Here is a 26767-nt window from a genome sequence, read left to right as displayed (position 1 = left end):
GCCACTCAGAGCCAGAGCAGAAAGGATGCCCTTTTCTGTGGGGTATGTTTCTATGTGTAGTGTAAAAGATTTATGATATAGATTAGAATAAATATGCTCATGTATACATACTCAGTACATATATTTTGGAGGCAGCAGTAGCTCAGTCTGTAGGGATTTTGCTTGAGAACTGGATGGTACTATTTCTCTTCCTGGGCATTGCTGTGGTCCCCTTGGGCATGCGATTAACCTTCAACTACAAGTCGGCCAGTATGTAGCCCCCTGACTGTTCCTATGCTAACGAGAAACTTAGCTGGCCTGCTCCTGTTAAACATGTGTGTGCTCAAAGACTGTCAAGATCAGTGGTTCCAAAAACAGGGACCCAAAAAGTCCCCCAAAGATTGCATATTTCATGAGTTCTTGTAAATATAAAAAATAAATTGTAGAAATTCATGCAAAAACATTTATTTATTTAAATATCAATTTTCATTTTTAATCTGTTTTCCACATTTCTTCATGGCTAGTGAATGGTAATAATGCTTTCAGTGGCAGAAGATTAATTTAGAAAACAGACTAATGTGTGCACAAAAGCTTTCAATTTTTGGCAGACCAGCTTAAATTAGTATCTTACATTTTGATCTTCGATAGTGGTTGTTTTTTTTTTGTTTGTTTGTTGTTTTTTTTTCTTGTTTATGGATTGGCCTATTTGAGTATTCCTACAGCAGGGGTCACAGGCTGAAACGTTGAAAACTCCTTTATAAATTATATAATGCAGTCCATAGGGATGGGTACCTTTCACATTTGAAACGATACGGTACCGATGCCCGGTACCCGGCAATCAATACCGATACTCAACAGTACCAATTTCCAGCACTTTTTTGTGTTTGTATTGTAAAAATATCAATTTCTTTAACAATAAAATTTATATATTTTTCAATCAAACATATTTATTCTGTAATATATGACCTTGAAATGCTGTGTTCATGACCAGCATGGAAAATTACCTACTCTTCCTCTCCCTCATAGTCAAAATGATGCATTTGGGTACCTAAACATGGTACCTTTTGATTTTATGTGAATTGGTACCTGGTACTTTTGACAGAATTCAGTCAGTACCTATAAAAGTACCTTATTCGGTTCCCATCCATAGTAGTCCAAGAGAGTATCATATGTTAGATAGGTAAGAAGAATTTGTTCAGTTAAAATATGCATCCCTTTAGCTCATCTAGTCTCAAGCATCTTCTACAACTTGACAGCAAGGATCAGCTCCAAACTACAGACTTCTCACTAATTTTCATTTTAAGTTGAGAAGTTTCAGCTGAGACTCATCTTTGCAGTGAAAAGTTCATGGGTAACAGAAGACCAAACATGACCCCAGAAGAACATAAGCGTGCAGTCACACTGTCCTTGGGAACTGTGCCATACTCAAGCATGATTGCCCCCCGCAAAATCACACCAAAGCGGGTATCTCACACATGCATGGTCCACCTATGTCATCCTGACACGTCTGTTTACACGAAGCGCAATCTCATCAGAGTCAGCACAGTGAGGCACAGAGGGCAATGCTACTACTTTTTAGGCTTATGTTAAGTTGTTTTGGTCCGACACAGTCCTCCAACACCCGGCCATTGTTCATAATGATTGTTAAGAGGAACAGTGATCATTCATCATAGATCATACCCCATGTCTGCGTGCTTGTGCTTGTGCATGAAGTGAACCATGCTGAAGCCCACCATGCTGAAGCCCACCTCTCTGAAGCGTGCCAAAGAAGAGAACTCAACCTTGCTTAAGCACGGCACGCTTGCAGTCTTACTGGCCAAACGAACCAGGCTTTAGGTTTGAGGTGTGCTTAAGCGCGGTACACTTTGCCAGTGTGACCATGTCCAAAGGAAAAGTCAGAGCAGCAAACTTGATCTTACCTTTCTGGTTGTCGATCACAAAGTTGCCCTCCTCGTTTCCAGTGGTAATCTTATACGTGATCCCGTCCCCATCGGGGTCCTTCGCCAGCACTGTGGCAACTAGTGTGTTGGGGCCGGCGTCCTCAGAGACAAATGTGCGATATCTGATCAGACACAGAAAAACAAACATCAAACCATGAACATAAAAAAAAAAAAAAGTTATCCTAACGCCTCAGGAGATGCTCTTACTGAAATTGCAGCTGATTGTGACTGAGAGGAGCTGCCTCATCATGTGTTGTAGCCTTGTCATAGCCAATTTATAGCTGCGTGTTTAATTTTCAGGTATTAATAACTTTCCTTCATTGTGAGGCCCATGTGCTCATCAATCTCTAACCAACAGAGTCATGACAAACTGCTTGGGACAGCTTAGCCACAGCCACTAACAACCATATAGACATGTACACCACTTCCTCTCCAACGGCCTCCTGTCACGCCTTGAAAACCTGGAGTAAATAATCAACTTCTCAGCACCTGAGCATCCACAGTCCTTGTTGTTCTGGCCCAGGTCTGCATCTCGCCAACCCAAATAGTCAAGTCCTAATTGAATTTTCAGCATACAAGTGTCAGTTGGTAGCTTTTAAACTATGTGATGAAGACAGAGTGTGCAGGGAACAAGTGCATCCTTGACAGCAGTAATGCTTTTACAACTGTGTTTAAAGCTTTTAGGCCAATAAGTGATGTTTCCCAAGATCTGTACAATGAAGGCTAAAGAAAGAGAACCTTTACGCTTAGAACAAACATCCACTCAGAAAGTCACTGATAGACAGTTTACAAATTAAATCAAATAGTACATTCATTCAAACTTACCAACAATTTGTGTCAGACAAACTGAACCCAATCTCTAGCTCGCCAATGCCTCCACAGTTTTGTCTTTTTATCTCAAAACAGCCTTTTGAAATTTAGCTGTGATCTAATGTTTGGCCTTGAATTTGGAGGAAAACTCCAAAACATTGAGAGACTTTTACCTGGTTTTCATTTAGTTCATTCATTCATTTACTGAACCGCTTATCTTGTTCAGGGTTGCGGTTGGCTGGAGCCTATCTCAGCGGTCATTGGGCGAGAGGCGGGGTGCAACCTGGCCTGGTCGCCAGTCAATCACACACTCGCACCTACAGACAAAAGATTGTTCAATTAACCTGATCAGCATGTTTTTGGACTGTGGGAGGGAGCCAAAGTACCCCAAGAGAACCCACACATGCACGGGGAGAACATGAAAACTCCACACCAGCACACTTATTGCTGTGAGGCAGCAGCGCTAACTGTTGCACCATCATGCAGCCCTCTTTTAATTCTTAAATCTTTGGAAATATTTCAGCAGCTCTGACAGAAATGACAGATACCATCTTATACCATCATTCATCAGTTCATCATTCAAGCCTTCCATGATCATTTGTTCAACATCAAGAAGTACTGCAGCACGGAAATGAAGACATTCCAACCAAGACAGCATTGCTGTAAAAGTTCAATAGTGTTTACAAAACTCAAAGTCTCTTTGAGGACTTCATAAGTGATCTTGAAATTGTATTGCTTCATACACTTGCCCGTTCATAATGCAAGATTTGAAATATTAACAGAGACGAAATCACTTATTACTAAATGCTATTTCTAAGTATTTGTGGTCGGGTTTGGAGAACACAAGTCATTTTTTTTGCACGCATACCAAAAGTTCCCATGACAACGTGACAACACCACGCCAGCCAGCAGTTTAGTTGTGAGAGGCAAAATCTGTGTTTCTTGAAGAAAAGTATTGATGGGGTTAATTTGGTTGTAATGGTGGGCACTGGAGCTAGACTTTCAAAAAGAAAAAGGACAGACGAGCTGAAGAAAGATAAACAGGACAGTGATACAGCCTGAGCAAAAGGCTAACACAGGAGCTAAACTGTTTGCGGTATTGTTCATTCCAACCTACAGTCAGCAGTTATTCTGCAATGGTCTGTTTAAACTTGAGATTCTATGAATAAAATAAAGAGTGAGGTTACGTTAGCTCTGCTTGGTGAGGTTGGAGTTGGTAGATGAGCACTAGTAGGACATAACCAGGACTGACTTATGAGGATTTGTTCTTTATCTGGTGAGAAAATGAGTTTTAAAAAGAATATCTGCTCCAATTCGTTTGCTTAAATTAACACATCTTGGCAAGAGTCACGTTTGAACAGTTTATTTTTTTTTAGTTTAGTTTAGTTTAGTTTAGTTTAGTTTAGTTTAGTTTAGTTTAGTTAATTGGTTTAATATCCAGAGTTGATGCACATTGATTAACATGTTTGTAATTATGCCAGTTTTGCCAAGTTGGCTAAATTTCAACCATAGTTTCTTGGGCAGGTGACATACACACTACTATGAATAAATTGCAGTAAAGAAAGCAAAACAAAACAGTACCTTGTCCACATTATAAAATACATAGCAATAGAAAACATTACAGACATTCATTCATTTATTTTCCAAACATGCTTATCCTGTTCAGGGTCACAGGTGGCTGGAGCCTATCCCAGCTGTCATAGGGCGAGAGGCTGGTGCACCCTGGACTGGTCGCCAGTCCAGGGTTGGACACATTAAATTAAAAATTTTGACCAGACAGTCACACACTTGACCATCTCTCAACCATAATTTTAGATTTATTTTAAAAGAGAGGTAAGTGTAATGCTCCCTGGGCTGAGCAGGAAGAGTATTACAGGTCTTATTAACAAAAAACTAAATAAAAGGCTGAGATCTGCCCATTGATTGTTTTGCACATTTATAATACAGTGGGAAAAATAAAAATAAATAATCATCAGTAGCTTAGTTCTGGAACCAGACACCATAGTAGTATACTACAAAACAGACCCAACAGAACAGTCGTACTACATACTACAAGCAAAAGCAGTAGGTAGTATGTTGTACATACTACATTCACATGTAGTGTAGTAGGTGGTTTGGAAAACAGCCAGAGTCTTTATGCCAAATCCTGGCCACAGGTGTCACTGTAATCAGCACCATGCAGCTAGTAAGCACATAGCATTTCATACACAATGCAAACAGTTGCAATTCATCAGAGATTGGTTGATCTAGTTTTATTATATAAAACTAAATCAACCAATCAACTTATAATAATATAATACTAGCATACAGCAGGTTATATCACAAACAACAGGTAAAGCTGTCATGTTCCTCACTGTTTTTTCTCAGCTTAAAGTACTTTTTGTTGCATTTTAGACAGAGCATGACTTCTTTTAAAAACTAAAAGTGTTACAGTTGATTTCCCAAATGAAATCAAATCCTGACATCAACATCTGACCCTGATTTAAACATATACAGCTGATTTGTGCCTAATGTGTTATTACAGTAGCCAACACTGTATTTATGTTAGCATACCACATGACGGAAATGGGTGGGTTCCTAGGAGCTTATTTGGATTTGAGGAGACACTCACACACCACTGATTTTCAATGATGGAAAAAGGGTATCTGTCACCTTTAACATACAGCCAGTAGTTAAGATTTGAGTGGTTATTAATAAAGGCCGGCTGGTTGGAGTTCTGCATGATGCTTATTGCCAATCCACTCGCCCTTAGACAGGTGGCTGGCAGTGTTCCCAGGTATGCTGCATATACAGCTTTAGAGCTCTGATCAAGCACCAAAGGTCTAACAGTTGATTCAGTCTGGGAGTACAAATGTGGCCTCTTCCTCTGCCCTGGGAAGACCAACCTGGTAAGAAAAATTTGACTGACAGATAAGACTTTCATATAAGAGTGAAAGAGAAGAACATCATGAAGTGGACTGACTCTTTACACACAATAGCACATGATTGTAAATCGGGGCTGACGCTTTAGTCTGACAGACTGGAAAAGACAGACGCTTTGACAAACCATCATCCGTCTAAATGCAAACCTTTTAGCACAGACCCAAAGATGAACTCCTCTGCAGTCATTTGTCAGTGCCTTACACGTGAGTCACATTCAAAACGCAGGTCTAGTTACTCTAACAGCCCGACACAAACATCTGTCACTCCACTCTAGCAAAGAGACCTGTTTGTTTTCCACTGAAAACAAGGAACGCTCATTACATGCAGAGCACTGTGATCATGTTTTGTCACCGCCGTCTCTGCCTCAACAACCGCTGCAGCAGCTCAGCTCCAGAAGATCAGTGATGTGCCGCTCTTTTACTCTGTTCGCAGAGTGTTTAGTAATTTCAGCTCACACTCTGCAAGCCGAACACTTCCCTGCAGATCAATACCCAAGTCAGGCAAGAGGAGAAGCCGCACTGTGTTTCTTTATTATGTAGTTTCTCCAGGAGTACATAGGGCACATTGATCAAGCTGCTTCCACTTGTGGTCTAAGGAAGCTATTTGAAGGATCATTAGATAATTGCTTGTATTTATCTTACCTGAAAGCCAGAAAGCACACCACTCCTCTCTGTGTATTCCTGCCTGCAATTTGATGGCAAAATTACACATGCTGTCTGTGCAGCTGAATTTATGCATGACTCTTCCAAACAGACTGCTAAGCCTCTTTTGTTCTGGATCCCCAAATTACCTCTGCATAGGCATTACAGATGCAGACGGAGTAATCATTATGGATTCAAATGGAGTTGGTTTACAATTAGCTGTATGGTTATATACGTTGGCCTCAAATGGCCCCAGCAGCTGACGATGGACTGTGTTCTCCACTGGGGATATGAACTTTTGGATATGTAGAAAACTTTACGAGAAAAAAAAAAAAAAAAAAAAAAAAAAGTAAAAAATAGGATTAGTCTCAGGCATACTTTGTTTCTATGAGGGGAAGCCAGAGCTGCCATTACCAACGTTTCACATCTACCTTGGCTCCAGAGGAAACTCATTCATCTTCCCTGTACTTTAGTCCATATGGTCTCCTAATATTTGATCATGCACTTCACATATTTTTAGCAACAAAAACAAAAAACAAAGAACGACAGCTGATGAGTTTACCACCCTAAAATATGCAGTAAAAGTAAAAGATATGGAAGTCTGAATTGAGTAAATTGTGTCTCACGCAGAAGTGAAGCAAGCAAGCGTCTTCCTGGCTAACAAATTGACTATATTAAGACAAGCAACAGACAAAAAAAAAAAAAAAAAAAAAAAAGCTTCATACAAACGGCATGATAAGGAGATACTTGTGTATCACTTCAGCAAAATTTTCAGTATGCATCTCTCATCGAATTCTTCTTGACACCAACACAAACCACTTGCTCTTTGCGACGGGGAAACAAGGACGCCATATGTGAGCCTAAAAGTGGAGACGTGAGCAGTCAGGGGAATGCAGCAAGAATGAGGCATTTTTTGCAATCACATTTGGGCTTTGTCACAGCTCTAATTTCACCAGATCAATGCAGCAATCAATTGAAAAGCACCTCACACACTCACCACCCCATGCTAATTACTTTTCAACCTCTTTGTTTTACTTTTGTTTTAGGTTGTTTTCATTCTGTTGATCAGTGCAGAAAAGAAACATCCCCGAGGCCGGAGCCCGATTTCAGATGTGGAAATTAATTACTGAATTTAATTATTGAGTTCAGTTAGTGTGTCCAGATAAGGCATAGATGGAAAATGGAGAGAAGAGAGGCTGCGTGATGAATAGTTTGGGTTCGGGCTGTGCTCGTTCTGAACTGGTTTGGACTACATTATTTAAAAAAAAATGCCTAATGACTGATTGTTATTCTCTGCTAACTATGCTGTGTTTGTTTGAGCTTTGGGAATTAATTCTCATTTTCACCATTTATTAATGTATGTAAATGCATGAGTGGGTAGAGTTCAGGACTTTTCCAGCTCATAATGAGGTGGAGGTGGTGCCATCTTCACCCTCTGCACAAGTGACCTGAACAAACCCTCTAGAAACTCCTACAACAGAATAAATGAAAAATGGACAAGAATCACAGCCTGTTAAAAAGTTCCAGTATTTTCAGTTTAAAATCAGTTAAGTACTCGACGGCTCGACATCCTCAGATACAGAGATACAGCGGCTCTATGTGCTCACCTCAACTTTTTAACCCCCAAAATAACGTCATTGAAGACTTGCTATAGAACAATTCAAAACTTTTTCTTTCCTTTTTATCCTATTGGTTTTCTTTTTTCTCATATTTTATTTGCATTTTGTTCTTCTTTTCTTTTGTTTTCCTACCCCCCCCCCCCCCCCCCATGTTATTTTTATTTTATAATATATATATATATATATATATATATATATATATATATATATATATATATATATATATATATATATATATATATATATATATATATAATTATATATATATATATATATATATATATATATATATATATATTTTTTGGGGGGGGGGGGATATGATGTTGGTTAAAAAGGAAAACTGTAAAAGTCATCTCATAGCTGATATTGTACCTGGATAGACATTTCTGTTGTCTTGTACTTTGTTTTATTGGAAATAAAAATGTTTTCCCTACAGAAAAATAAGAAAAGAAAAAGAAAAAAAGAAGAAAAAAAAACAGATAAACCCAACAGAAAAAGCCGGAGTTACTAAATTAAGTCAATCAGTGAAATATAAAACTACCTGTGTGCACATATAAGTGTTTCCAAAATGAATGGGCCCCCACTGAAACTGGAGTATTTTGTCTATGCAGTGAAACTAAAAAGATACAGATTGAAGAATAGGCTTAGCACATTTTCTTAAAGAAAACACACTGTAAAAAATTGAAATCTTACCAAGTGTTTTTTTTTGTCTTATTTCAGTATAAAGTGTCTTTTTAGACTTAATATGAGCCAAGCTATTTATCATCGTTATTCAAGTTATTTAAAGATAAAATACGACACCTGGATTGCTGGTAATCAAGTGAAAAAATCTGCCAGTTGGGTAAGAGAAATATGCTTTCAGAACGGGCTATTTAAACAGCTCCAGCCCAGCCTCCTTCCTGCTTCCTCTGCTGGCATTTTGCAACCCACCTCCTCCTGTCAATGTATTCATGTCGATTGCTCTGCTCTGTCTGGGTTTTCATTTTGTTGCTGCGTTCCCTGCTTATGCCTTTCATGATGGCTCGTGATGGGCAGGAAGGTGTGCTCTTCCTGACTCAGGCTTTTCACGCAAGGGCGTGGAAGAGCAAGGAGTCCCAGAACAGAACCATACTGCCAAATGACACCGTGCAAGTTAATAAAGATTATTTGACAAAGTGGTCCTGACTGAACTGAAAATAAGATAAAAGCACTTGGTAAGATTTCATTTTTTGCAGTACAGGACCAGGTTAATTCTGAACCCACTTACAGGATGACCAAATTTAGATTATTGATGCAATAAAGAGAAATTTTTATGACATACTTTGTCCACAAGGGTTGCTAAAGTCCTCATGAATTAAAACTATTTAAAATATTAGCATCAGTGTGAATTGTTTAGTTGCAAACACACAAAAATGAATTCATGCAGTGTTTCTATGCATACAGGATGGATCACAACTGCTGGTAGATGTGACTAGTCCTTCCTAGCTTCCTAGCTGGCTGCAGCTGCTTGATATGAAGATTTTTTCTTATGTGTCATAATATTTTCCTTGGGTGTCATTTCCATTTCATTTGGAGAGGACAGGACAGTGGAGAGACCAGGAAACACGGTGGAAGTGGTGAGAGACTTGAAATAAAGGTGCCCCACATTGGGCAGCACTGCTTTCTCATGGGCTCATGTCTAGGGGTGTGCAACCTAGACCACCAGGCTATACTGGCGCCCCATCACTGAGGGCCAAACTGACCAGCAAATGTTGCTTGTACAAAACTTTGATAAAATATGAAATAATCCTTAATTTCCTCCATATTATTTCTGCATGTTCACCCGAACTTATACCAGCCAAAATTGTGGGGGCAGAGTCTGACAGAACAAACGAGCAGATCAAAGAAAGCTTTGTAATCTGGCGGAATTTTATGAAGAATTATCATTCTGATCGGTCAGGAAGTATAAGTCTGCATGTAAGACCCCTGTATTGGGAGAAAACACTTTAAAAAAGCCAGGGAGTATCTTAAGGTCAGAAGGAAAACAGTGAAGGACAGGTGGAGGTTCCCAGGAGAGTAGTTTGTTCTAGTGCCCACTAGTGGATGCACTGTTTAACCTCCAACACCAAGTGAAGAACCAGGTTTTAATAAATGCTGCAGAAAAAGTTTTGTCCCACAGAGTCACGATGGCAGAATATTTATTTGGTTTAGGGATTTGGTCTGTGCAATAAGAAAAAAGTGTTTTTGTGTTTTGATTGATGTTTTTGCCAAATTTGGGATTACTCCGATGATCAAAGACACCAGTACTGTTTCTATCTTTTAGACCAACTTTATTGTCATGCCTTGATATATTGACGTCTCAGTCTAGTGCCATCTCTTTATGATCCCTGCTCAGGCATCACCTGTTATTGTTCTGGGAGACAGTTTCCTCCAAATCAGATTTCTCTCATAGAAACCTTCATTTTTCATTCCCTGTATTTTGATTCCCCTGTATTAAGCTGATAAGAATAGTGACACAGTCTCTATGGTGCAGCGATAAGAGTCCCTTACACTTTGAGTCAGAGAAGAACTTTCTTTCAGACTTTCTGTGCGAACAAGGAAGTCGTGTTTGAGGCCTGTCCCTTCAAAGTATTAGTTTAGAATGTTTTTTTTTATCAGTTTACAGAGAGATTCAGGAATTTCCACAACAAATGAATATGTAGATGTTAAAAAATCTGCACATTTAGTGTCCGTGTTTAAAATATAGTTAACCGCAATACCCTTTCTTCAATATACAGGTACATGTATAGTATAATACTTGACTTCAGTTACTGGTGATCAGGAGCAAAGGCCAGCTCCAGCACTCTGTAAGAAGCAGCAGTGTCACGTAATTAAAGAGAAACCATTATAACACCGCAATCCAACATGTCTCCACCTACAGAAATAGTCTGACAGGGATTGAATTTCACACTCACTCATTAGTGTTCACTAATGTATATGTCATGCTAAATTTATTACCTTGAGGTTATACAAGGTGCCGGCCAGTTACATGGCTCACATGTGGAGTAGGGGTGGGAGAAAAAAATCCAAAATCAATATACTGGGATTTTTTGTTTAGCAATATTAAAATCAGGATTTTTGCCAAAAAAACATCTTTTTTTTTTTTTTAAATCAAATTCTTTATTTCAGTTTTTGTTTATAAACTGGACTGGAAAAAAAAATGCCACTATCCACCAGTGAAGAATGAAATGTTTCTCTCTGGCTCATGTGATGTGTATTTTATGGGAAAATATGGCTCCTGATATAGGCTGTAGACATTATCATCATCATTCAACTTTTTCACATGGTCTGGTGATAAAAAAGCAGAGTAAAAATCCCCAAATTGTAATTATCGAAGAATCACAACACAAGTTGAATTGTCACCCCAAAATTGGTAAAAGAATCAAATCGCAAGATAGGCATATCTTCACTGCCCTAATTTGGTGGCAATTTAGCTTGATCAGTCAATCTGCTGAGCATGTTTTTGGTCTGTGGGAGGATGGTGAAGTACCTGGAGAGAACGTGCAAAGTAGGGCTGCACAATAAGGCCAAAAACTGATATCTCTGTATTTTCAAGGTTATATCACTATACACAATATATATCTCGATATTCCAATTTTTCTACTAAATCACCATAAAAATGTTGAATCCTACCCTTTGATGCATAAAATGATTTGTTTTAATGATTCAAGCAGACCTTTTATTTTTATTTTTAAATTTGCAAGAAAAAAGGGTAAAAATCTCACTCAGATAAAGTTCAGCAAACCTCTTTTTTTATACCAAACTTTATGTAGTTCTGTATTTTAGATCCAGTTAAATAATTCATCCAGATTTATTCAACTGGCTGATTATATTATATTATATTATATTATATTATATTATATTATATTATATTATATTATATTATATTTTATATTATATTATATTTTCAAACTTTGAAATTAACATAAAACTAAAGTTTGAGATGACTTAATATTACTTCATTTCCTTAAATCAGCTACCTGAGTATTTTTGGTGATGCTGAACAAGTGAATCATCGAAGAGATCTATGTTCCAGCGTCTGCAAACATTAATGTGACCATTTATACCTGATGGTTGCAACATAGTCATTTTATACATCTCATGTGCAACAACCCATGATATATGGAGTATATACGACATATCGCCCAGCTCTCGTGCAAAGTCCTCATAGAAATGTTGCTGCCGAGGAAATGTCCCTGGATTCAAACCAGGAACCTTTTTGCAGTGAAACCCATTACACCTCTATGCAAGTGGGCCTGTTCTGCTGATTTCTTATGAGCACAATTATAGCAAACCCTCTGCTGGGGAAAAATAACAAAGGCTTTAACCGCAACAAAAAAACAGTCTTGTTCCTTTCTTCTCGCGTGTTCAGAGGAGCGCTCCTGTTGGATTTATCCATTCTTATAGGACAGGTGAAGTCTCTGTTCCCAAGGTGCATGGCGTATGGATGCATGAGTAAGAACATTGCAGGAAGCCTTCAAGGGTGGTTTCCTTGGCAACAGGCAGGTGATGGTAGGTACAGTAATAGGGTCCTGATGGCAAAGTGACAGCACATAGATGAAAGGCGTCTATTCTGTCACTCACTGGGAGGAGAGCCGTGCAGTGAAGAGCGAGATCTGAGACTCTGAGTGTAGAACTCACAGAACATAAAGAACACAGTTTGTTCTCCTTTTCTGATCCTCAATTCTCTCTCTGCCGTTCTTTCTTTGCCTCATTTCTTGCACTTAGCATAACAAAGCACGTCAACAGCACGGCTAGTTTAGAAAACTAGATATGAGAACATCAAAATAACACAGTGCAAGTAAAATTTCTGAAATTTAAATCTTTATTCATCATTAACTGGCAAATCAACACACACACTCACACACACATGCACAGGATCATTATTGCATGCTTCCAAGTCCAGGAATCGATACAAATAGGGCCGATTTTCTGCCTGGATAATGATATCTTTAATGACCTCTCTCCCCCTTCCTCCCTCTCTGTTCATCACATTACTTCACACACACATGAACAGTCTCCTCGACACACACAGACAGACACACACACACAGTGGCACAGGCAAACACAGCACGTCTACAGGGAAAGTAATGAATTTTATCTTTATATGTTTTATCTTCCCAGGCTGTCTGTGCTAAATTCATTTCCTCAAAGACAAAACAGATGTGTTTGCTCAATCCTGACTTTTATGATTGTGCATATGAATGTATTTGTATTGGCATGAATGTGCCTGAGTGTGTGTGTGTGTGTGTGTGTGTGTGTGTGTGTGTGTGTGTGTGTGTGTGTGTGTGTGTGTGTGTGTGTGTGTGTGTGTGTGTGTGTCTAAATGATACATCATAGATTGTCCAGTGCTGTTTTGTGGCAGCTGTAGTGAAGGGTTGAGGGCTACTGAAGAAAACCTAACGGACTGATTATTCTGCTGTCACTGACAGTAAATCAATAAAACCCAACACGCATTCAGCTTGCATACACACACACACACACACACACACACACACACACACACACACACACACACACACACACACACACACACGCACGCACACACACACACACACACACACACACACACACACACACACACACACACACACACACACACACACACTAATCCTCTCTTGCTATAAACAACATAACCACATGCATATCAGATGCATGATGCATGAATGCACTCTGTAACTATGCCCCTCCATCCATACCAACACCCCACTTTGCTGGGACACTCTCATTTACTGAATACACACTCGCACACATGAACACGGGCGCAGACACGCACAGAGTGCAGGCTCAGGGCCTCCTGAGGGTGCTGGTGGGCACGGCTGATTGACCCTGCCTCACCAATCTGCCCAGCTCTCTGCCAGAAAATCAACCAATTAAAAGATGCAGGCAACCACAGCAGCACTGAGGGGAAAGAGCGCTGGAATTGTGGGTAACAGCAGCTGGGATGTTGAATTGGGAAGCAGCTGTAAGGAGTTGACCTGACAAGGCTGGACACACACACTCTCAAACATACACACACACTCTGTCTCAAATAGCGTCTGTATTTCAGAGACTTCTCTAATTGATCTGCATCAACTTCAGACCATGGCTCGGGTAGAGAAACTCTAAAGATCTACATCTAGTCACTCCAGGCTACAGTTCATTTAATTTAACCTTTGTTAATTCAAATTTTCTTAAACTTGTTACGGCAGGAAAAGATAAATGTTAAACCATTTATTTAAAATTGTCTGTAATAACAGCATTTTTAGCAACCTTGAAAGATGGGCCAATCAAAGCTGCTAGCCCTGTGCACTGACAAACAAGTCACCAAAAAAAACTCGTTCAATATTTTAAAATGCAGATCTGAAATGTTTGCCATGCCTCATCCCTTTCACTGGTGTGGTAGTTGCCCCAAGTTAAAAGGCTTTGGTGGCTATTCTTCTTTACGAGTGTCTTTAGCCAACCTCAAACTCATGTGTCTTTATGGAGACTCAATGAGGTGAATCTCTGCCAACAAATAAATCACTTGCCATGCCATCTCATGTCTCTATGTTGCAAAATGACTGTCAAATATGTGTAATTTTTCTACAACCAGTGTGAAATTTGGCACCTTTTTTGGATTTGGCTTCAGCATAAAAATATACATTTCAGTTACTTTTTTGTAGTCAAGTTTTAATCGACAAGAATCAAACAAATTTAGTTAAGCTATCTATCTTTACTTTAATGGGGCTGTGAGGAGTGTCTAAGAGATCCTCAAAAAGTCTCCCTCCTAGATATATGATCGTAATTATCTCTTTAAAATGAAATTATTAGTGTCAATATTACAGTTTACCGGTTATTTTGAAATGCTAGTTCTCAGCTTTCTGATCGGGTCGAGCCGGTCGGGATTGATTTATGCATGTCTACCACACCAGCTGATGAAGTTTAGTAGTTAGGAGAGATAAAACGCAAAGATCTGTGTTTTTCTCTGCTATGAATAATTTCTGTGATTAATTTTGTAGTGATGGTGGACACAGGAGCCTAACTGACAAGCATAAAAAGGGCAGAGAAAAAGCTAAATGGGAGTGTGATACAGCCCGAGCTAAAGGCTAAAAGGGCTATCCTGTTTGTGCTAATGTTCATTCCAACCCACAGTCAGCAGTTATTCTGCAGTGGTCTGTTCAAACTTGAGAGTCTATCAATAAAATGAAGTGTGACGTTACGCTTCCTCTGCTTGGTGGATTACTAGCAGGACATAGCTAACCAGGATTTACTAAGATTACAATTAACTGACACATCTTACAGCAGCAGGCTGTCAGTAGCGCACCATATGGACGGCTTCTAAACTACTGTATGAGCTAACAGTTTGCGGTTGTCACATTAGCCTACGAATATTTCATAGCACTGGGCTGCTAGTAGTGCTGCATGTACTGATGCACAGTACAAACCATAGACTGTATAAAACATGGGCATAGCCTCCGCAACATTACCCGTCTATTCCTGAAACCATGAAATATAGCCAATCTGTGGACACAGCCACATTTACTATAACGCCAGCTGTGGGTTTCCATTCGAACAGCTACAGGGCCCATGCCAGTGACCTGAGCTGTGTCTCTGATTGGACAATCAAACAATCCTAATAACTTCTTAACCGCCAAGTTAGAAAAAAATTCACTCACCGTACAGTGTGTGTCAGTAGCAAAAGCAGTGTTTTAGACCCATGCTGTTTTTTTGAACCAGGCTGTCAATATACTTTTTAAAGCCATAAAAGTCCATTTTATGGCATGGTGTGTACGTGACTTCCAGTTTTTCTGCAGCCAGCCTCAAGCGGATTCTCAATGAACAGCAACTTTAAGCACTTCCTCATAGGCTTCATTTTTGCTAGCCCGATATTGCCCCTTTTGCTTGTTTTTAAAGTTTCGAACAGTGGCACTTGGTAGCTGTACCCATAAAAACCTTACCTTGTTGCGTTGTATCTGGTAAAAAGTTGTCCTGAACAAAGAAAATTTGTTCCAAAGCAAACATGCGCCTGGTTGAAAGTCACACAACAGTGTGTGTGAGACACCAGGTCAGAAGGTGGCGAGGCAGTCCGATTAAAACATATTCTCCTTAAAGCATCTTTAAGTCAAACCTTGTGTGAAAGTTGGAACAAGCGTTTAAATCTGCAGCATCTTTTTCTCTGAACACTTCCTCTTGTGTAATATCTTTGTGAATTGAGAATTTCATATTCCTTTTCCTATCATGTCTTGAACTTCATTCAATTTTTGACAATAAAGATTTTCAAGATATTAAACAACCCAACATTCTCTCAAAGTCTACAGTGTGAAAAATATTTTACCTACAAACCACCTTTGTTGGCTACTGCAATGTCTCTTTTCCTGTGTCATAAACCCACTATGTGACATTGAGTGGTTTTCACAGAACCAGGAGAATCAAATCAAGTGTTAGTATGAATACAAAGCTGAATTACTCATGGCACACACTCCGTTGGCTGGATCAGTCCAGTTTCTTTTGATTGAGGTCTTTACATGAAGATTTTCATTTAATGAATCAGTTTATAATTCAAAATATTAGTGCTGATGTTAAATGTGTTACCTTGAAAAAAAGCTTCGAAACCGTTAAAGCTTTGAAGTCTACTTTAAATTGGCTTTAGTGATACAGCTCAAAATTGCATTTAAAGGAATCAAAGAAAAACTTCAAAACACATACCTAGTTTTACTCAGTCAAAGCCTTTATAAGACTTTATGTTTTTTTTTTTTTTAAAAACTGAATAACAGTGTAAGAATCAGGGATCACCTTAAGTCCTTTTACTTACATGTGTTGGGAGAACTCAGGCGCCTCATCGTTGACGTTAGCCATACGTATCCGTACTGTAGTGGTGCCAGTACGAGGAACCTCCCCCTTGTCCACTGCCATCACAACAAACTCATACAGGTGGTTCGGTCTCTCGTAGTCCAGAGGACTAGCAGGGAAGATGGTCCCATGTGGAGAGATGGTGAAGTCATGACTCAGGGTGTAGTAGGTCAACTCTGCGTTTTCTTCTGAGTCACAGTCATTGGCTGACACTGAAATCAATTACAGAGAGAGGACAAGAGGAGGGTCATTTAAAGAGAGACAGAAACAGTTATCCAGTGCAGATGCTGGTTTATCAGAGACTCGAACTGATACCATGACTAGCATCTGCTGCTACAGCCGAACTGGATGCAAAGTCTGTGTGACTGCTAATGTCTAACCTTTCAAACGGAGGAGGCTGAAATGACAACAGTGGTATTTTATCATATTCTTCTCACTTTGAGAGTTAGTTGTTTGTATTGTAGACAACATTACAATACAAAAGAGTAGATACAAGTTTATAGTAGGATTTGAGGTTGGAGATGACATCAACACATAACATTCACTGAGGATGATACTGAGCTGGATTCCATAAATGAATCTGTCCTCAGCTCTGCTTAGGAATGTAATGTTACAACTATGACTTGTCAATATTTTTTCAACCACTTCTGTGACAATTTGTTATATTCTATGTGTGAGGGAAAGGTTGCCTCAAAAAAAAAAAAATTAATCCCAGCAAAGCTGACATGTTGTGGAGGCAGAGGAAAAGTGACTGAATGAAAGAAGCACATTACTGAGAAATAAATCTGAACGGGGACACAGGATATCTATCTCCTTTTTATGCTTGAAGACCACGTTCAAGACTAAATGAGAAGTGATTCTCCAGCTGACTTAAATGTTCAATTCTATAACTCAAAGAGCGTTGAACGGTAGTTGCTCAGCATGCATTGAAAGGATTGCCATTTTCTAAAATGTTGTGATTTTAAATCACACAATGAGAGCCCATACAGGCAGGGATGCCAGCTATGTATTGATTACCTCACAAAAACTGAAGTGACCAGCGGGGATTTGAATAAGCATTTTTTTCTGCTCTGCTCAAGTTTTTCACTGATGTACTATTTTCAGGTTCACCTTACATCGCATTTTGTCCATGCACACATGCAGGTGAAAAAACACTGCCAAACAGCCATGCTCAGTAAAGACAATAACACAGACAGCATCATAGTTTGACCCAGTCAAAAAAAAAAAAAAACATAAATAAATAAAAAAATAAATAAAAAAAACACACATAAAAAACTATAACAGAATAGAGCTCACTCACTTTACAAAAAGGTTTTCTGTCAGCTGTAATTCAAAACTGTTTACCACTGTTACTGCATCAGTCTGTTAGTACTCCAAATAACACCCAGTGTTTGCAAAGTGCTGTGTACTAGAATATTTAGCTTATTTATGCATGCTTTACTGACAATTTCCTGCACCTATATACGTTGTGGCTTGACAGAACACTTGAAGGAAATTGGAGATAGTAAGTGATTACTGCCTCCAATAATTATCAACTAAAGTTACCTGTGTAGCCCCAAGAACAAATTAATTGTTACTTTTTGGAGTCAGAGTGAAGAAGGTAAACGATTAGAGGAAGAAAGAGGTGTGTCTCTAACATTTCCTCCTACAGATAAGGAAGAACCATCTCACTCAGGAATGAGGCTCTCGGATTGCAGAAGACTAAGGACGGCTGACAGCCGATGAGAGGGGAGGCAACACCCAAAGATGACTCAACTTACATTTTTTTAGTACTGTTTCTTAGTTATATAAGGGTTCAAGGGACAGGAGAAGGGGCTCAGATTTTGGAACCTGGACACCTCCTGATCCTTCCCTCCCCATCAACGATCCACGAGGAAAGAGGTGAGAAGATCACAGAGTCAGATAAATAATCTTAAGGTTTGGTCAGACAGATAGCACCACAGTTCAACATAAAGGTATTTTAAGTATTTCAGGAATTCAGAACTAATACATCACTTTGAGTTACAAACTATATCTGTGAGGTACCCTTCATGGTTTGAAAGGCAGCAGCGTGGGAAAATGGCTTAACCTACAGAGAAGAGTACCCTGTCAGGATAGCAGTGTGGGAAAATGAGCACACAGTTAAAAGGTACCCTGCAAGGCAGTGAGGGAAGAGTAGCTGAGTGTACAGTAGCACTGTACCCTGGTCCTTCTAATAGATAGTGAAGTGTGGGAAAACAGTAGAATTGACACTTAGATGTATGATCCATCGATCATACATCATACAATCCAACAACTATTATACATAATTATCATCAATTACATCCTTAATCAAAACATTTTCTATGAAGTTGAACATAAAAATGTACCTTGCTGTAACCTTTCATCTGAACAATATAACTCTTCAAAGATCTGATTATGGATAATTTTACCTGTCTGTCAGGTGCAAATGTGTTTAAAGATCTCTTTTCTATTTCCTTCCAACAATCAACCTTAAAGAGAAGGTCTTGTGCCGATTTTCTAGTCTTAATATGTCCCTTAGGTGCCCCCTTAGCAGTTTTACACAATTTACACCTCCAACAAAAATCCCTCTTCTTCTCACACTGTTGTTTTAGGAAAGTCTTGTTTCAGCCTGTCTGAAACACTCTTTGCTTTATTGCTGTTTCTTTAAGGGCCCCTGCTCCACAAACCTCTAACCTCTAACTAGTCCAGTGAAAATTTTGTGCTGTATTTAGAATAAAGCCTTTTGATTAGTTTATAAACAGATGCAGGGATTTCTACAAACTATGAAGATACAACAGTTTAAAAACTTGTTTGTGTTCTATTGAGGTTAGCTTGAATCTCAAATTGCAATTCGAAGAGCATTCCTTATAGTAGCTGCTACCTCATTTATACATGATGCCTTCCAGCTACCATACCAAGATACAGTGGTTCTCAAACTTTTTTTAGTGAGGAATGATCCAATGATGCACTTTTTACTGCCAAATTCCCTCAATAAGCGCAAAGAAATTTTGGTTGAAAAAAAAAAAAAAAAGACGTAAAACACAGCGCTCTACTATGAAGCCCTGTTCCACCAGGCAGCTCGGTTTAGATCAGTACGGTTTGGTACAGGTTAGCGCGGTCAAGCCTGGTCCTGTTCGTGTTTCCACAGTGAACCATGCCCCCTTGGGGTAGACAGCATGTCAGCTGGATGCCAATGTTTGCATCAGTTAAATATAGTGATGGGTACCGATTAATGTAAAATCAAAAGGTACCATGTTTAGGTACCTAAACCCATCCTTTTGACTGTGAGGGACTGGAAGAGTAGGTGATTTTCCATGCTGGACATGAACACAGTATTACAAGGTTATATACTGAAGAATAAAAACGTTAAATTGAAAAAATAATTTACATTTTATTATTAAACAAATTGATATTTTTTACCACATAAACACACAACAGCACCGAACAGTACCAATACCGATTTCCAGCAACCGGGAATCGGTACCGTATTATTTCAAATATGAAAGGTACCTATTCCTAGTTAAATAACGGCGTTACGGCGTGACAGCATAGCAGAGCTACACAGTGTACCCCGCTAATAAATCCAACAAAGACGAAATGCACGACACAGTAAACAAAGAGCAATGAAGGAAGACATCCAGCAGCCTTTTTGTGATTGGCTTGTCTATGAGGTTATATTTATTAATGTATTTATATTTAATTAACTGAATTTGAATCAAAATACTGAACATGAAAAGCATGATGTTTAATAGAATTTAAGGTTTTGAAATTGAATCACTTTTTTAAAAATTATATTTGAAATTGTATTTTACCTGTGAAAATTCAACACTTTCTATACTTTAAATTTAAATACAAAGAATTGAATTTCAATTGACAAAAGGCAGATTTAGCTTTACAATTCAATTTAATCTTGTGCCCATTAAGGGGACTAATCAAGCACAGACTCACAGACAGACCTCTACCTGCCGTGGACTCTCCTGTGTGGTGTCTAGCTGTACTTCTCCCCTGAGCGGGACGATCGTCAGTTCAATAATGGCTGAAGACCAGCGACTGAAAAATCAGGTTTGAAATCACATACACATGGTTGTCTGTCTACTAGGTTATCCTGCGATCAACTGATGACTGGCTCGTCTTGGTTATTTGGGGATTTGTCTCAGGATTAGTCAGTGGAAATGCAATGAAATGCGTGCCGTGCAGAGACAAACCAAACTGAACTGGAAACAGGGGTTTAATAGTTTGTGAAGTCGAATCTAAGCATGGCATTGGAGGACAGGCAGCAGAAGCTGGTACATTTAAAGGTGTTACAATAAATGACGGTTATGTGCGATCTCTTCACTTTCAAGGGCAAAAGAACAAAAAGTGCGACAATCCCATCCTTTGAAATTTCTTTGTATAAATCAAAAGCAGGGCTTATTTTAAAAGAAAGTAAAAATATAAAAAGGAAGAAAGACAGACAAGGCAACTGGACAATCAAATGATAACATAAGGACAATGTTTACACTGTAAGCAGGACAAATGTTCAATCAGTAAACTGCCACAAGCACTGGTTCACGAGTGAGAACAACCTCTCAGAATGTTTAGTCATTTTGCCTTATAAGTAATGAAACAAGAAATACTGTGAAACATGGTAATGGAATGATTTGCTCAGAAATGGCTACACATTTTTATTATATCCAATATTGTGTGTGTAATCTCTGTTATTTAGATTCATGCCAGGCTTGAGAGCTGGATGAAGTGAATTTACGTTTGTTTACCCTGCTCTACAGTCCTGTTAACAAGGAGTGACACTTCTCTCAACTGCAGCTGAAATGTGGCTGTTTCGCTGCTGTAAAATGATGAATAACCTCTCATCCAACGACGACGGGGAGAAAATGAACTGCATTACTAGTAGCTGCCCAAAGTCCAATCTCATGTGGTCGCCAAACACATGTCACAAATGAGTCAATGTTTAATTTACCCGGTGGAGATTTGTCCTCTTCAGAGTGATGTATTTATCAGGAAGTCCCACTGTAATCTTAATCAGCATTGTTGTGCTGGCATTGCTGCACCAGGTGGCACAGAGCATTTCTGGCTGTGTCTCCATGAATTTTTGGCATATAATGATTCTTTACTGTGGATTGAAAAGACAGGAGCCTCACTTCTAGGCGAGGAGTGAGATAATTGGCTTGTTAAAGAGTTATTTTTTCAGTGGTTTGTTTTTTAAACTTGGCGAAACGCATATTTGTCCACCTCATTATTGAACTGATTATGGGATTACTAGCACGATTTAGCAGGATGCATATTCCTCCCAGCTCATCTGATTTAATACTGTGCTATTTAACCTGTTCAACCAAGTGTGGGGATACAAACACGAGCATTTTTCCAGGAGATTATATTGTGCAGATTCAGGTACAGCTTCTGAAATGTAATGAGAAAAAACAGGTGATTCTGGCAAGGTTCAACTTACATGAGCAATTCCCCACTTCATCAAATTTCCAAGCCAATTGTCTGTGTTCACATCTGAAAACTTGGAAAGGTCCTACGACATACTCTGTTAAGATATTATGATAAACGGACAATTCATGACACAATAACAGATAGGTTTTTGTGGCATCTGTTTTCTCACTGCAGCACAGAAGATGGATATAGAAGCTGCAAACACACTCTTCCATGGGATAAACACAGGAGCACAGCAGGGTGAAACTTCTCACCTCTCTTGTTGCACCTGTTGTTCGCACCAAGCTGAGTGCCTGCTGAGTCTTCTACACCATGCGCCTCACTTTCCACTCACAAGCTTACTCTCTCTATAAATCAAAAACTCACCTGCATGAATTTACAAGCATTGCTTTTGTGCAGGTGCGTCAAAATGACAATTTAGATGACATTATGTACTTATGTATGAAACACCTCTGAGTGATATTATTCCAGCCTCACTGTGGATTGTTTATGAGAGTTGTTGGTTTAAAACTTTAACTATTCATTAGTTTTGTAACTTTCTCTTTACTAAGGAAGGTTTTTATGTTATAATGACATACCCACCTTAGATGGCTTTTGTTACCTCTAGGGTTTTATAATAAATATTTATCGTGCTGTCCCTATAAGTCTATAAAGACACTTCAGAATGCTTTAGCTTCGGCACTGACTGGGACGAGGAGGACAGAGCACACCTCTCCAATATTAGCTTCTCTACAGTGACTCACTGTAAAATCTAGAATATAATTCAAATTTCATCCCTCCAACTTGCAAAGCTCTTAGTAACGAGATATAATCATGTCTAAGACCTTCAGTCTCTAAAAGTAGTATGGGAGGTAGAGCCTTCAGCTATCAGGCTTCTCTTCTTTGGAATCATCTACCAGTCAGGGTCCAGGAGGCAGACATGCTCTCAACTTTCATAAGCAGGCTCCAAACTTCCCTTCTTGTTAAAGCTAGCCCAGGTTTGAACCAGCCCTTCGTATTGCTGCTTTAGGCTCAGACTGCCTCAGGGAACTGACACACTGAGCTTCTGTTTCCCTCTCTCCTCTGTCACTTAATATCCTCAACCCCTTACTGCCTGAATTAATGAACAGTTATGAAAATAGATTGGTTCACATGTTTTTGCATTCTTACAGATGTGAAATTAGGCTGAGATCGTAAATTTAAATATAGCAACAGAACAGCGCAAGGGAGGTCTGGAGAGGCCTGACCATCTCAGGTCACAGCATGGGCCACGGGCTGGGACCTGAGGCAGCACTGTGAGGGTCATGTATAATGACTTCTCCAGTGCTTTCAACACAATCCAGCCTTCACTGCTCAGGGGGAAGCTTGAAGTAGCGGGACTTGACTGTCACCTGGCTGCATGGACCATGGACTACCTCACCAACAGACCACAGTTTGTGAGGCTCCAGGACTGTGTGTCAGACATGGTGGTCTGCAGCACAGGAGCACCCCAGGGGACAGTGCTCTCCCCCTTCCTCTTCACCCTGTACACTTCTGACTTTTCTTACAATTCTTGTAGCTGTCACCAGTGGAAGTTCTTCGACGATAAGGCCATTGTAGGATGCGTATCACAGGGGGACGAGCGGGAATGGTGTGACAGAAATCACCTCCAGCTCAACGCCAGTAAGACAAAGGAGATGGTCGTGGATTTCCTCAGGAGGTGGACACCCCAGATGCCACCTGTGAACATCCAGGGTCTGTACATTGAGATGGTGGAGTCCTACAGATTCCTGGGTGTTCACCGCAACAATAAACTGGACTGGACACACAACATAGACGTCCTGTACAAGAAGGGCCAAAGTCGTCTCCACCAGCTGAGGAGACTGAGGTGCTTTGGAGTGTGCAGGACTCTGCTCAGGACCTTTTATGACTCTGTGGTGGCTTCTGCACTTTTCCATGCAGTGGTCTGCTGGGGAGCAGGGAGCACAGAAAGGGACAGGAAAAGACTAAGCAGGCTGGCCAAGAGGGGCTGGTTCTGTCCTGGACTGCTCCTTAGACTCCCTGGAGGAGGTGTGTGAGAGGAGGATGCTGGCAAAGCTTGCATCCATTATGGACAATCCCTCTCACCCACTACATGAGACTGTGGGGGATTTGAGCAGCTCCTTCAGCAGCAGACTCAGACTCCCACCCTGCAAGACGGAGCGCTACTGCATGTCATTCCTGCCAACTGCAGTACGACTCTATAACACACTAACCTCAACTCTCATCATAATGACGCCAAGTATTCAATAAATACATGCCTTTTTGCACATCATTCCAGTACTCACTGTAAATTTTCATTGTCAAGTGCTTTTCATTCTCAAGAACCAATCTTTGTATTTATCTCACTCCTATATAAATATGTAAATAGTAATATTTTTGAGTGAGGGAAGGATGGAGCGAGAGGTCGACAGCCGGATCGGTGCGGCGTCTGCAGTAATGCGGACTCTGCAAAGGTCTGTCGTGGTGATGAGGGAGCTGAGCCGGAAGGCAAAGCTCTCTGTTTACCGGTCGATCTTCGTTCCCACCCTCACCTATGGTCATGAGCTTTGGGTAGTGACCAAAAGAACAAGATAGCAGGTACAAGCGGCCAAAATGAGCTTCCTCCGTAGGGTGGCCGGGCTCTCCCTTAGAGATAGAGTGAGAAGCTCAGCTATCCAGGAGGAGCTCAGAGTAGAGCCGCTACTCCTCCGCGTGAAGAGGAGCCAGATGAGGTGGCTCGGGCATCTGATGAGGATGCCTCCCGGACGCCTCCCTGGTGAGGTGTTCAGGGCCACGTCCCACCGGGAGGAGACCCACGGCAGACCCAGGACACGCTGGGGAGATTACATCTCTCGGCTGGCCTGGGAACGTCTTGAGATCCCCCGGGAAGAGCTGGACGAAGTGGCTAGGGAGAGGGAAGTCTGGGCTTCCCTGCTTCGGCTGCTGCCCCCCGCGACCCGACCCCGGATAAGCGGTAGAAAATGAATGGATGGATGGAAATAGTAATATTTTTCTATTTTTCTAAATTTCTTATATTTCTTCAATTTTACAATTTTATATTCTGTTATCATTATTCTTTTTCGATGCCATTGCAGTACTGCACTTTTGAATATTCAATTCAATTCAATTCAATTCAAGTCAATTCAATTCAATTCTTTTCTCTTCTATTCTATTTTGATATGTTCTATTTTGGTCTATTCTATTCTGTTCTATTCTATTATATTCTATTGTAGTACACACAATAGTTATGACTAAGTTAATTTACATATAGAAAGACAAGTAAGGTTCATCCCCTGACCAATATATTGTGACATAGTGGATCTGATATGATCTTTGGTTTGTGTTGAATATTGATTAATAGTTAATAATGAGATACAAAGGTCATTACAGCTGCATCAAGACCTGATGGGGTATATCACAAATTTGCAACAACAGGCATCAAGGGGTTAAATTTATTAACCATGGATCTTTCTGGGAGTCCCTGAGCTCTCCTGTCTCGTAGGTTCCTCTGCTGTGCTATGCTGCTGTGGACCTGCCAGACTCAAGCGGATTCATCTATTGACAGTTCCATCACTACCACCACCACCACCACCATCATCATCTCCACATCTCCCCACCTCCACCTCTATCCTTCCTGGCACAGTCTCAGCAGATGTCTGTCAAACATGAGTCTAGTTCTTCCCAAGTCTTTTGTTAAAGGAAGTTTGTTTTAGCCTGTGTAATTTACTAAATGCTGCAGAAGTCTCTACTCATGATGGGTTGGGATGAGATCTTATCTCAATGATAAGATGGGGATGATGATGATGATGATGTCTTTGGTATTAGATTTAGACCACACATTGTTTTTGGAAAGTATTGAGATAAAGTTGATATGATTTGGAGGTAAATAAATAAAGAGTGATTGATTGATTGAAGGGGCTGCAACGGTTAGCGCTGCAACCCTACAGCACGAAGGTCACCGGTTCAACTCCCCACCTCGGCGGGTGGGCCTCCCTGTGTGGAGGCACTTCGGGTACCCCGGCTTCCTCCCACAGTCTAAAAACAAAAACATGCCTTCCAGGTCAAATTTTGAGCACTCAAAATTGTCCATAGGTCTGAGAGTGTGAGTGAAGGATTGTCTGTCTATGTGACTGTCGACTAGTCTAGGGTGTATCCCGCCTCTCGCCCAATGACTGCTGGGATAGGCTCCAGCCACCTGCGACCGTGAATAGGATAAGCGGTATAGAAAATGGATGGATGGATGATTGATTAAGACTATGGTCAGAAGCCACGTATACATGGACCCATATATTCCGCTTGCATTTGGTTTATTTTCTCAAACAGGAAGAATTTAACCTTTGTATACACCTCATTCCAAAAGAAAAGTGCCAACCTCAATTGACATTTAACCAGTTTCACAGGGGTGGAATATTCCTTCCCCCCAAACTGATTGAGGAATCATGTATCCACTCAAACGGAAAGTTGTGAGGGTGTGTTCTTTCAGTGCATGCTCAGATATGACGCAAGACGCAGCTAGAGACATTCCTCAATTTGTTAACGTTTTTCTGCGCGTGCCCCATTGACTCTTCTGTTTGATTATGGCGGTGCATGTAGACCAGAGACTGGAATATTCCTTACCATGTATACTATTGTTTTCAGAAAAGTCATTCAG

General features: G+C 40.1%; 1 protein-coding gene across 1 annotated transcript in view; it reads right to left on the bottom strand.

The window, feature by feature from the left end:
• The window catches only part of LOC141787560 (neural-cadherin-like), a 477836-nt gene that overhangs the window by 296257 nt on the left and 154812 nt on the right, over positions 1-26767 (bottom strand). Inside the window, exons 6-7 of the mRNA XM_074666057.1 lie at positions 16682-16931; positions 1899-2041 (exon numbers count right to left, since the gene is read on the bottom strand). Of these exons, the coding sequence (XP_074522158.1) occupies positions 1899-2041; positions 16682-16931 (393 nt within the window). The remainder of the gene's footprint in view (positions 1-1898; positions 2042-16681; positions 16932-26767) is intronic.

Source organism: Halichoeres trimaculatus, unplaced genomic scaffold, assembly GCF_033239565.1.
Source record: "Halichoeres trimaculatus isolate MK-OKI-2021-1 unplaced genomic scaffold, fHalTri1.1 fHalTri1_scaffold_3, whole genome shotgun sequence".
In the NCBI taxonomy this organism is placed as follows: Eukaryota; Metazoa; Chordata; class Actinopteri; order Labriformes; family Labridae; genus Halichoeres; species Halichoeres trimaculatus.
This window is presented reverse-complemented; position numbering and strand designations above follow the sequence as displayed.